The following is a 12,859-nucleotide window of genomic DNA, read 5'->3' as shown; positions in this document are numbered from 1 at the left end:
AGGCAACCCCACGTAGAGAGCGTTGCAGTAGTCTAAACGGGATGTAACCAGAGCGTGGACTACCGTGGCCAAGTCAGACTTCCCAAAGTACGGGCGCAGATGGCGCACAAGCTTTAGCTGTGCAAATGCAAATGCTCCCCTGGTCACCGCCGAAACCTGGGGTTCCAGGCTCAGCGATGAGTCCAGGGTCACACCCAAGCTGCGAACCTGCGTCTTCAGGGGGAGTGCGGCCCCATCCAACACAGGCTGTAACCCTATGCCCTGTTCGGCCTTGCGACTGACCAGGAGTACCTCTGTCTTGTCTGGATTCAATTTCAATTTGTTCGCCCTCATCCAGACCGTCACAGTGGCCAAGCACCGGTTCAGGACCTGGACAGCCTCCTTTGTAGCAGGTGGAAAGGAGTTATGTTAGGACTTCCCGCAATAAGTTAGGACCTCCCGCAATAAGTGAATAGTAGGGACACTATTTTTATTTTAATATTTATACATTATTTTAGTAGTTATACACTAGTTTAAGTCTTTATAAACATAAAATTACTAACCATGCGACATACAGGGAGCCTTCCACTGTTAGCCCCAGCTTCTGCCAATCTAGCAGTTCAAAAACATGCAAATGTGAGTAGATTAATAGATACCGCTCCGGCAGGAAGGTAACGGCGCTCCATGCAGTCATGCCACCCACATGGCTTTGGAGGTGTCTATGGACAACGCATGCTCTTCGGCTTAGAAATGGAGATAAGTACCTTTACTACACCTATCAGGCCAACTTCTGACTTGGCCACGGTGGTCCACACTCTGGTTACATCCCGTCTAGACTACTGCAACGCTCTCTACGTGGGGTTGCCTCTGAAGACTGCCCGGAAGCTTCAACTAGTCCAACAAGCGGCAGCCAGATTGCTAACAGGAGCGGGGTACAGAGACTATACGACCCCTCTGTTACGCCAGTTCTACTGGCTGCCTATTAGCTTCCATGCACAATTCAAAATGCTGGTTTTGACCTATAAAGCCCTAAATGACTCCGGCCCAGTTTCCTGTTCGAATGGATTCTCCCCTATGAACCATCAAGGCTATTAAGATCTTCCGGGGGGGTGCTCTCGGTCCCACCACCCTCGCAATCACGTTTGGTGGGGACGAGGGACAGGGCCTTCTCAGTGGTGGCTCCCCGGCTTTGGAACTCCCTCCCACTAGAGATTAGATCTGCCCCCTCCCTCCTGACTTTCAGGAAGCTAATAAAGACCTGGCTCTGGAACGTGGCATTTGAGGACTGAATCTATAACCTTTGTCCACAAGGAAGGAGGATGACGAACTGTGACTATGACTATGATTGTATTAACGACGTGGCTTGGGTAATGTCATGATGATGTTTTTACTGTACTATTTTAATCTGTAATGATGTTGCACTTTGTTGTTTTGTATATTATTGTATTTGCATATATGTTGTAAACCGACTTGAGTCCCTCGTTTGAGGTGAGAAGGCCGGAATATAAAACTTCTAAATAAATAAATAAATAAATAAATAACGAGTGACCATCACTCATTAAAAATACTGAAAAACACAGCAGAAGAGGCTTAAAAAGCCAAAAAAAAAAAACCCCCAAAATAAATTACAACGCATGCGCAAAACCACATATATATACTCAAACACGTATACATAAATATATACACATACAGAACACATATACACAGACTGGGCCACAGCAACGTGTGGCAGGGGACGGCTAGTAATAGATACATTACCGCTTTGGGTCTCCTGTCGGAGAGATAAGCCAAAGAGCCGGCATTGTCCATAGACGCCTCCATGGTCATGTGTCTGTGGAATGCCGCTTCCTACCATAGCGGTACCTATTGATCTATTCACATTTGCATGTTTTTGAACTGCTAGGTTAGCAGAAGCTGGAGCTAACAGCTGGAACTCACCCCGCTCCCTGGATTCGAACCGGTGACCTTTCGGTCAGCAAGTTCAGCAGCTCAGCGGTTTAACCCACTGCGCCACCAGAGGCTCGTGGGAGAGATAAAGCAGGGTATAAATAAATATAATAAGAATAAAACTTTCGAAGGAGAAAAAAAGCATAAAAGTCTTTTATTGTACGCCGTAATCAAGAGAAGAAGACACTCCATGGTTTATGTACATCAATTTACAAAAAGGAAAAGTGAAAGAAGATGATGAAGAAGTTGTTATTTACAAAATAATTCCCTTTTGAGTCCACGTGTGTATATACACATTCATATATATACACACACACATGCACACTTTCGGCCTGAAGAGTTTTATTTACAAGCAGTAGAGGCGCCCAACCTGAAAGAGGGTCAGAACCAAATGAAATGAAAACTTTGGGAAGACCAGTTATGTATTTTGCAAATGCAAAAGGGAAAAAGGAGGGGGAAAGAGGCCACATTGCAGGATCTAAGCCAGCCCTAGGCCAACTTTGGCCCTCCCTCCAGGTGTTTTGGACTCCCAAATCCCAAAATTCCTAATGGCTGGTAGGCTGGTAGGAATTGTGGGAGCTGGAGTCCAAAACACCCGAAGGACCGAAGTTTCTGCATCATGCTCTGGACCTGTAAAGCACTTAGAATCATAGAATCGTATGTTAGATAGAAATGGTTGATTGAGAGCACCTGAGTAATGACTGTGAATGTCACAATACCTAAGGGAATGTGGCAATGGCAGAGCCATAACCATGTGAGAGTTATGCCAGCCAGTGTCCCTTAGGTGGCAGCTATATAAGGCGAATGAAAGAATCCATCTTGCTCTCTCCTGTGTGACTCAGTCTGAATATCTGCCTATGTTTTGTATGTGACTTTTTGATGACTCTGATTGTTTGCAAGTACAAGGATCTGCGTATCCTGTTTGTATATTTGTATATATTAAAACCTCCAGATAGAATAATAGAATCAAAGAGTTGGAAGAGACCTCATGGGCCATCCAGTCCAACCCCCTGCCAAGAAGCAGGAATATTGCATTTAAATCACCCCTGACAGATAGCCATCCAGCCTCTGTTTAAAAGCTTCCAAAGAAGGAGCCTCCACCACACTCTGGGGCAGAGAGTTCCACTGCTGAACGGCTCTTACAGTCAGGAAGTTCTTCCTTGTGTTCAGATGGAATCTCCTTTCTTGTTGTTTGAAGCCATTGTTCCTAGTCTCCAGGGAAGCAGAAAACAAGCTTGCTCCCTCCTCCCTGTGGCTTCCTCTCACATATTTATACATGGCTATCATATCTCATCTCAGTGTTCTCTTCTTCAGGCTAAACATGCCCAGCTCCTTAAGCCGCTCCTCATAGGGCTTGTTCTCTAGACCCTTGATAATTTTAGTCGCCCTTCTCTGGACACATTCCAGCTTGTCTCTCTTGAATTGTGGTGCCCAGAATTGGACACAATATTCCAGGTGTGGTCTAACCAAAGCAGAATACTTCCCTAGATCTAGACACTATGCTCCTATTGACGCAGGCCAAAATCCCATTGGCCTTTTTTGCCGCCACATTACATTGTTGGCTCGTGTTTAACTTGTTGTCCACAAGGACTCCAAGACCTTTTTCACACATACTACTCTCAAGCCAGGCCTCATCGTCCCCCATTCTGTATCTTTGCATTTCGTTTTTTCTGCCTAAGTGGAGTATCTTGCATTTGTCCCCGTTGAACTTCATTTTGATAGTTTTGGCCAATCATCTCTCTAATCTGTCAAGATCGTTTTGAATTCTGCTCCTGTCCTCTGGAGTATTGGCTATCCCTCCCAATTTGGTGTCGTCTGCAAACTTGATGATCATGCCTTCTAACCCTTCATCTAAGTCAGGACCGGGCCCAGGACAGAACCCTGTGGCACTCCACTCGTCACTTCTTTCTAGGATGAAGAGGAAGCATTGGGGAGAATCACCCCAATGTTCGTCCATTTAACCAATTCCAGATCCACCTCACTGTAGTTTTGCCTAGCCCACATTGGACAAGGAGGATCTTGTCGAAGGCCTTGCTGAAATCCAGGTACGCTACATCCACGGCATTCCCCGCATCTACCCAGCTTGTAACTCTATCGAAAAAAGAGATCAGATTAGTCTGGCATGACTTGTTTTTGATAAATCCATGTTGACTATTAGCGATGACCGCATTTGATATTTAGTTTGAAGCCTGAATCTGTGAGTTTACTAAACAGTGGCAGCTGGACTCTGCTGATAGACGGGCTGAAGCACATGTGTTTGCTGTCAAAAGATGCTGCTATATTTTTTTCTTGCTTCTGGGACTCTTGCTATTCAGATTGCAGTGGTTTGGGAAGATCATGATTTTGAACTATATCTCTCTTCAAGGACCAGCAAATCCTGCAACATCATAGAATCAGAGTTGGAAGAGACTATCTAACCCAACCCCCTTCTTCCATGCAGGAAAAGCACAATCAAAGCACCTCCTACGGCCTTCAAGCCTCCAAGGAAGGAGCCTCCACCAGACTCTGAGGCAGAGAGTTCCACTGCTGAACAGCTCTTCTTACAGCCACTTCATTCTCAGTTAGAATCTCCTTTCCCAATTAGTATTCCTTTGTGTACTAGTCTCCAGGGCAGCAGAATGGAAGACTTGCTCTCTCTTCCTTATGACATCCCTCCAACTTTATACATGGTGATCATATCTCCTCTCAACCTTTTCTTCTGCAGTATAAACAGACCCTAACACAGCTCAGCGAGTGTGCCTTCAAACAGTGTTTGTAAGGAAATTGCGAGCAAGGAGGAGCTAGCTATGACACTGCCAGCTTTGCAGGAGGAAAGCTGACCCACTCTCCATAGTATCATGTTGATTGTCAGTTTCTCAATCTCTATTCTGGCCGTATTCTAGCTTGGCTCCTCCACTCTTTTGCAACTTGGGAAATTCCTCCTTTGTCTGTCCGAGACACAACCCGCCCCCAAAAGCGTAGGCTTGTTTCTTTGGCCTCGCACTTCCCTCGCTGGTCTCACTCCGAAGCTCGCATGGCGGGGTTACAGTTCGCTGGAGCGCACAGAGGGCTCCAGTTTGTGGGACAGGGCGGTGAGGACCTTGTGGAACCGCTCGTAGCGCTCGCTCTGGCTGCTCTCAGCCCCTCGGCTGCCCCACAGAAGGCGCAGCTGGAACTCGGTGTGGAAGACCTCCAGGAGCTCTGGTTGTGGCTGGAAACCTGCGACAAAGAAAAGCTGTTTAGATTCTGGTGGCTGCTGACTCTCACAACTATTATTGCTAAATATAACAGTCCTGGCACCTGAAAGATATCTTTTATGGGCACAAAAAGCTAACAAACTTTCAAACATTTATTTTAAAACCTCTCCTTTCCATTAGCCTATCTCCCATCAGTCATTTTTTCAGCTCTTTCTAATTGAGTGTGATAGCTGCTCTTCAATGTCATGCTGCCTGTGCCAACCCAAACTCTGTCAAGTGACAAATTGGTAAAAGGAATAAAATGGGACAGAGCGATACAAGACCAAGCGGGGCTTAGCTGGCTTTTATTATGGCCCCTCTGATAATAAATACAGCTTGTTTTAACGGTCCATGGGGGATTTGAAAAATCGGAAGACCATCCTTTAGAGGGACTTTGCTTTATCCTTCATCTCCATCTCCATCTACAACTCCATCTCCAACTCCAACTACATCTCCAACTCCAACTACATCTCCAACTCCAACAAATTGAGGGTTCTCATCTGATGGGATGCACAAGCTTTGTGGTCAGTTGTGCTCCCAATGGCCACCTTTCCTTACCCTGCAGCTTCACTTCTGCGTTGGTGTGGTACAGTCCACCGTGATGGGCCACCATCCGTGCGGCTTCCAGGTGAGCCATGACCACCTCCACGCTGTTGTCCATGTTTTCCCATGGCTCGGGATTCTCCGGAAGAGCTGTGTCTCGCTCCAGGAGTGTGATGAGAGGCACAATGTGGGGGAAGGTAGTATTGGACAGGGGAGGGCCTTCTGAAAAGAGAAAACAAAGCATTTCTTGAGTCCCTGTTCGGGTGCCAAAATGTAGAAGCACTGTGCCCCCTTATATACCCATAGCCCTTTTTACTTCCGCATTAAAGACTAGAGCAGTGTTTCTCAATCTGGGGGTCGGGACCCCTGAGGAGGTCGCGAGGGGGTTTCAGAGGGCTCGCCAAAGACCATAAGAAAACACAGTATTTTCTGATGGTGATGGGGATTCCATGTGGGAAGTTTGAGCCAATTCTATCTTTGATGGAGTTCAGAATGTTCTTTGATTGTAATGAACTATAAATTCCAGCAACTACTACTCCCAAATGTCAAGATTTATTTTCCACAGACTCCACCAGTGTTCACATTTGGGCATATTGAGTATTCATGCCAAGTTTGGTCCAGATCCATCATTGCATGAGTCCACAGTGCTCCCTGGATATAGGTGAACTACAACTCCCAAACTCAAGGTCAATGCCCATCAAACCCTTCCAGAGTTTTCCATTGGTCATGGGAGCCAAGTTTGGTTCAAATCCATCGCTGGTAGAGTTCAGACTGCTCTTTGATTATAAGGAAACTATAAATCCCAGCAACTACAACTCCCAAATTACAAAATCAATCCTCCCCCAACCCCACTAGCATTCACATTTGGGTGTATTGGGTATTTGTGCCCAGTTTGGTCCAGTGAATGAAAATGCATCCTGCATATCAGATATTTACATTATGATTTATATCAGTAGTAAAATGACTGTTATGAAGTAGCAACGAAAACAATATTATGGTTGGGGGTCACCACAACATGAGGGACTGTATTAAGGGGTCACGGCAGTAGGAAGGTTGAGAACCACTGGACTAGAGATTGAGTAGATTAAAATTCCATCATTTAATTCTGCAGAAAATACTAAGTAGTGGCTTCAATCAAGAAAAACAAGTAAAGTGCCACGTTTGACTGTGTCTGGCTCATGGGTTTTTGGGCCGGGATTTAGCGCAGTGGGTTAAACTGCTAGCTGCAGAAAATCTTGCCAATTGAAAGGTTGACAGTTCAGGTCTGGATTGGGGTGGGCTCCCAAATGTCAGCCCAGCTTCTGCTCATCTAGCAGTATGAAAACTGTAGGTACTGCTTTGGCACGGAGTTAATAAAAGGTGCCCATGCAATTCGATCAGGCGAGCGTCTAAAGGCAACAAAGCTTCTCGGCATGGAAGATGGAGTGACAGCACCTCCCAATGGCCGGAGTCGAGCACAGCCTCCAGATGCCAGAGATGGAAAAGGATGGGACGCCATTAACCTCTGTTTATTGTCTTTGTTAATTGTATAACAGCATTGAATGTTTTCTGTATATGTGTACTGTAATCCGTTTTGAGTCCCCTTGCCGAGATAAAGTGCAATATAAATAAAGTATTTATTATTTTTTACTGACACAAAAACACAGTATGTCACAGCAGATGAGATATATATGCTGGATTTCGTATCACAAAATCCCAAGTCAAACCCTTCCCAAGCACCTAGGACTTTATTATTATTATTATTATTGTTATTATTATTGTTATTATGGATTTTATAGTCTCAATTGATGTAAACACGCATATACGTACAAAAAATCAAAACTTTTTTCCTCCTGTCTTTAATGTTCCTCACAGAGTCTTGCATATATTAGTAATGGAACAGATTTAACAGACTAGGTATGTTCGACTCTGAGACCAGTAGATGATACTCTTCAGAGGACATCCTATATAAGAGTGCAAAAGCTTTTCCTTTGTTGACTTGAGCAATGCAACAAAATCTAATGGGATTCAGTTATAAGCAATTTTTGTTGAGGATCTGGAGAAATGTATTAACTGTAAGGATATCTGGACCATGGGAGGACTTCTATGAAGGATGGTGGACTCTCTTGTGCTGGAGGACTTCAGATAGACAGCCTGGTATTCAGAGTGCCACCAGATGAGGCTTGCATTGTGCAGCCATCTGGCCTCAAACATGGAATTTTTACTTGGGTCTGGATGACGCGATCTTCAATTCGGAACTCATTTAGTTTCCTCCCATTGCTTATTAAGAATCTAAATATTCAGAGAAGGAATAGATAAACTCCTTCGCATGAGTATTTCTCTATAAGGACGTGACTATAATGAACAGAATAGGTGGGGAGGGATTTAGATGAATTCCCGCGCATTGGGCAGCCTGTTTCCAAAACTCACCATTGCCTTCATTCAAGCTCTTCAGGAAAGGCTTCAGTTTCTTCTCATAGAGGATGGCTCCCTCCGTATGGCGCTGGCGTAGCACCATCCACGTCTGCTCCAGGCGCGAGATCTGGAATTCAAGGGAAAAGTGGGATGAGCCAACGAGGGCTGGGCACTTATTTATTAATTCTATGTATATATTCAGCACTCCATTTAGGATGCCCAAGGGTAAGTATAAGAAATCTCATTTTAGGGTATGGATTAATATATTCTGCCAGTTAATTTGCAAGGGGGTGTCAGAAGGGTCACCAAAAACCACCAGAAAATAGAGTACTTTCTGTTGGTCATGGGGGTTCTGTGTGGGAAGTTTGCCCCAATTTTGGCGTTGGTGGAGTTCAGAATGCTCCTTGATTTTAAGTGAACTATAAATCCCAGTAACTACAACTCCCAAATGTCAAGGTCTATTTTCCCCAAACTCCATCTGTATTTATATTTGGGCATATTGAGTATTCGTGCCAAGTTTGGTCCCGATTCATCCTTGTTTGAGTCCACAATGCTCTCTGGATGTAGGTGAACTACAACTCCCAAACTCAAGGTCAATGCCCACCAAACCTTTCTTCTGTTTTCTGTTAGTTATGGGAGTCCTGTGTGCCAAGTTTGGCTCAATTCCATAGCTGGTGTTCAGAATACTCTTTGGGTTGTTGTAGGTTTTCCGGGCTATATGGCCATGTTCTAGAGGTATTTTCTCCTTTTTCCGGGCTATATGGCCATGTTCTAGAGATATTTTCTCCTTTTTCCGGGCTATATGGCCATGTTCTAGAGGCCATCTAACCCGGAAAACCTACAACAACTCAGTGATTCCGGCCATGAAAGCCTTCGACAGAAATGCTCTTTGATTGTAGGTGAACTATAAATCCCAGCAACTACAACTCCCAAATGACAAAATCATAATTTTTTGAGTGTTGTGAGACATTTTGTTGCCAAATTTGGTGTGATTTTGTTCTTTTGTTCTTTTGTTTTTAAGGTACTTGTTATGCACAGAGCATTTTTATATATATAGATATATATATATCATCCCTACTTCACTGATATTCACTTATCATGGGTGGTCCTAGAACATAACATCCGCAATAAGTGAGGGAACACTGTACCGACTTCCAGTGGTCATTCAATGTACAAGAATGCAATTTGTGGGGGGGAGAGAGCAGACCACACCATTTAGGGGTTCTACCTGGGTCATTTCCAGTGCGTTCATCACAGCCGCAAAACTGAACATGTTGCCCATTGTACTCTTCAGCTCCGCGGCCAGTTGGATGGTCTTGTGGAGCAGGGATGCCCTCTCCTCCATGCTGCCGGTGCAGCCCAGGATGTCCACCGCGATCATGATGGTCATCGTATGGAACCTATGAGAGGCGAAGGAGGAAAGTGAGAAGGGGAACCGAGGGGTGCGCAGTTCCTTAGGAACTTTGCCATTTCAAGACCACCCATCGTGTCCTGTCCAAGGGAAGGCAAAGCACGGTACTTGGATAATATTGTCATCCTTGCTCTGTCCCTTGCGCCTTACCTTTCCAACAAATCCAGCCGAAGTTGGTGTCCATGGGGCAGGGTGAGCAGCTCCATCCCGGAGCTCACACCCATGAGTCTCTGCGTCTCCTTGGAAACGCCCAGTATCCTAGCAACCTGCAACAAAGAACGTGGTTTAATCTCACTCATCGTATTATTACTGTTTTCCGCATACAGAGACTCCAGGGGGCTTATTTAGTGGAAATGAGTCCCAGCAAGATAAAGAACGTTGACACAAATTTAATAAAAACAGTGGCTGCGGATGTAAAATTGCATGTGCATACTCTGAAACATCTACAGGGTTGACCCACCTTATACCGCCCCCCCCCCTTGCATAATGTATTGCATTTAGCTGATCTTGGCCAGCTTCCAGAGATATTCCACAACACCAAGAGGTGGGAGAGGATGAGGTTGACAGCGAATGCAAAAGGCCAAGCAAGAAGGTTGCTGGTGTTTCTTCTCGAGAGCCTGCAAAATGGTTCTGGGAGGGATGGAGGAACACCAATGGTCTTCTCTCCTTCTTGCGCTGCACGCCATGTTTGCAGGATCAGCTAAATCCTCTCCCCGATGAAAACAAACCACTGAACCTGGTTTCAGCCTGGGGGAAGCAGATAAGCGCTTGCTCCAAAACAGCCAAGGACAAGGCGACTCTGGGGAGAGGCCTTTGCGACATGCAGTTTCTCAGCCTCATTTGACGTGACACTAATGCAGAAGGCCAGGGATGATGGAGAGGGAAGGCGAGTGTCCAAGTACAGGCACATCTTTCAAAAACAAAACTTCAGCGACAATTGATAAGCACTACCTCAAGGTGGATAGATGGCATCCTTGAAGTGACTGGACTGACCTTGAAGGAGCTGAGGGTGGTGACAGCTGACAGGGAGCTCTGGCGTGGGCTGGTCCATGAGGTCACGAAAAGTTGGAGACGACTGAACGAATGAACAACAACAACCTCCCATGAACCTGGGTTTGAATAATGAAGGGATATGTCATATGTTCTGCAGTTGATGGTGGTTGGTGATGGAAGTATTAGTTCTAGAGCAGTGTTTCTCAACCTGGGGGTCGGGACTCCTGAGGGGGTCATGAGGGGGTGTCAGAGGGGTCACCAAAGACCATAAAAAACACAATATTTTCTGTTGGTCATGGGGGTACTATGTAGGAAGTTTGGTCGAATTCTATCGTTGACAGGATTCAGAATGCTCTTTCATTGTAAGTGAACTATAACTCCCAGCAACTACCAACTCCCAAATGTCAAGGTTTATTTTCCCCAAATTCCACCAGTGTTCACATTTGGGCATATTGAGTATCCGTGCCAAGTTTGATCCAGATCTATCATTGTTTGAGTCCACAGTGCTCTCTGGATGCAGATGAACTACAACTCCAAAACTCAAGGTCAATGCCTACCAAACATTTCCAGTATTTTCGCTTGGTCATAGGAGTTCTGTGCGCCAAATTTTGTTCAATTCTATCATTGGTGGGGTTCAGAATGCTCTTGTAGGTGAACTATAAATCCCAGTAACTACAACTCCCAAAAGACAAAATCAATTCTCCCTTCAACCCCACCAGTATTGAAATTTGGCATATTGGGTAAGGTAAGGTAAAAGTTTTCCCCTGACATTAAGTCCAGTCATGTCCAAGACTGGGGATTGGTGCACAATTTCTAGGCCGAAGAGCTGGTGTTGTCCATAGACACTTCCAAGGCTGACATGTCTGCATGGAGCTCTGTTACTGGTTATTTGTGCCAAATTTGGTCTAGTGAATGAAAATTCATCTTGCATTTCAGATATTTTTATTACGATTCATAACAGTAACACAATTACCGTTAGGAAGTAGCAACAATAATTATTTTATGGTTGGGGGTCACCACAACATGAGGCGCTGTATTAAGGGGTCGCGGCATTAGGAAGGTTGAGAAACACTGTTCTAGAGGGTTTGCTAATCTGTAAGTGGGAGTTCATGGTTGAAAGCAATTAGGGGTGGAGGTGTGCAGGAGATGGATTGCAACTGGGTGTTACTGGATTTAAGGAGCTAACCTTGAGACTGATCTTTGGGAGAAAAGTATCTGTTGTATTTTGGTGGTGGATGCTGCTGGTTTTTCTCCCAGGTCCGTTGGATTTTTCGGTATCCTGACCTGTCTCCTGTAATCTTGGAATCCTGGAACCTTGAACCTTTGGACTGGCTTTTGACTACGGTATAGACTCTTGATCCCTGGACTTTGTTTATTGATCTGTCGGCATTTGACCACTGGACTGGACCCTTTTGACTACAGAGTTGTTTTTGCTATCAGTTTTTGTTTATTCTGTGGCTGGGTGCTATTTTTATGTTTTGGTCTATTAAAAAAGCCAGCAAGTAAGTGCTGTTTTAATTAAACTGTTTGATAAAAGTGGGAGTTTGGTTCATCTCTACCTAAATAAGGTAGAGCCCTGGCAACGTGACAGGATATGAGAGGCGGCTGTCACAGGTTTGAGGGAAACTTTTCATTCATGTCAGTGGCTCTCCTGTCCAAAATCTGGAAACTAATATTTTTGGAATGAGTTGCACAGAAGTCAGCATCGGGTTGGAGGGTCATCTGTTGGGAGAGTTCTTTCGATAGGTTAACCACCAGCTGCAATAAATTTTGCCGATCGAAAGCTTGGCAGTTCGAAGCCAGGGTCTGGGGTGAGCGCCTGACCTCCAGCCCAACTCACTGCCCACCTAGCATATCAAGAACAGATATGAGTAGATAAATAGGTGCCGCTTAACCAGGGAGGTATTTTAATGGTACCATTGGGATCAGTGGCACAGTGGGTTAAACCGCTGAGCTGCTAAACTTGCTAACTGAAAGGCCAGTGGTTTGAATCCAGGGAGCAGCGTGAGCTCCTGCTGTTAGCCCCAGCTTCTATTAACCCAACAGCTCGAAAATATTCAAATGTGAGTAGATCAATAGGTACCGCTATCGCAGGAAGGTAACGGCACTCCATGCAGTCCACATGACCTTGGAGGTGTCTACGGACAACGCTGGCTCTTTGGCTTAGAAATAGAGATTACCACCAGAGTCCCAGAGTTGGAAACGACTGGACTTACTAAGGAAATAGCAGGAAATACTGGCAATTCGATTAAAAAAGAGGAAGTCTGTGAACATGGCTGTTTCGCATGTAGGATGGAGCAACAGCACCTCCAGTAGTCAGAATCAAGCACAACCTCCAAGATGCCGAAAGATAGGAAAAGCCTATATACCTCTATCT

At 45.1% G+C, this 12,859-nt stretch overlaps 1 protein-coding gene and 1 long non-coding RNA gene across 5 annotated transcripts in view; both read right to left on the bottom strand.

Moving 5' to 3' along the window:
• The window catches only part of LOC137097664 (uncharacterized), a 214,331-nt gene that overhangs the window by 48,185 nt on the left and 153,287 nt on the right, over positions 1-12,859 (bottom strand). The window lies entirely within an intron of this gene.
• The window catches only part of SH2D3C (SH2 domain containing 3C), a 78,415-nt gene continuing 69,153 nt past the window's right edge, over positions 3,598-12,859 (bottom strand). For 2 of the 4 annotated variants that reach the window (XM_060757215.2, XM_060757216.2), the window contains 5 exons: positions 9,640-9,755; positions 9,307-9,478; positions 8,094-8,205; positions 5,700-5,906; positions 3,601-5,124 (listed from right to left, as the gene is read on the bottom strand). In XM_060757215.2, the coding sequence (XP_060613198.2) occupies positions 4,949-5,124; positions 5,700-5,906; positions 8,094-8,205; positions 9,307-9,478; positions 9,640-9,755 (783 nt within the window). In that variant the 3' untranslated portion in view covers positions 3,601-4,948. Of the gene's footprint in view, positions 5,125-5,699; positions 5,907-8,093; positions 8,206-9,306; positions 9,479-9,639; positions 9,756-12,859 lie in introns of all 4 variants that reach the window. The other 2 variants (XM_067471941.1, XM_067471940.1) reach the window with 2 other exon arrangements.

The sequence above is a fragment of the Anolis sagrei genome, chromosome 11, assembly GCF_037176765.1.
Source record: "Anolis sagrei isolate rAnoSag1 chromosome 11, rAnoSag1.mat, whole genome shotgun sequence".
In the NCBI taxonomy this organism is placed as follows: domain Eukaryota; kingdom Metazoa; phylum Chordata; class Lepidosauria; order Squamata; family Dactyloidae; genus Anolis; species Anolis sagrei.
The sequence above is the reverse complement of the archived record's forward strand: the minus strand, read 5'-3'. Positions and strand labels throughout refer to the sequence as shown.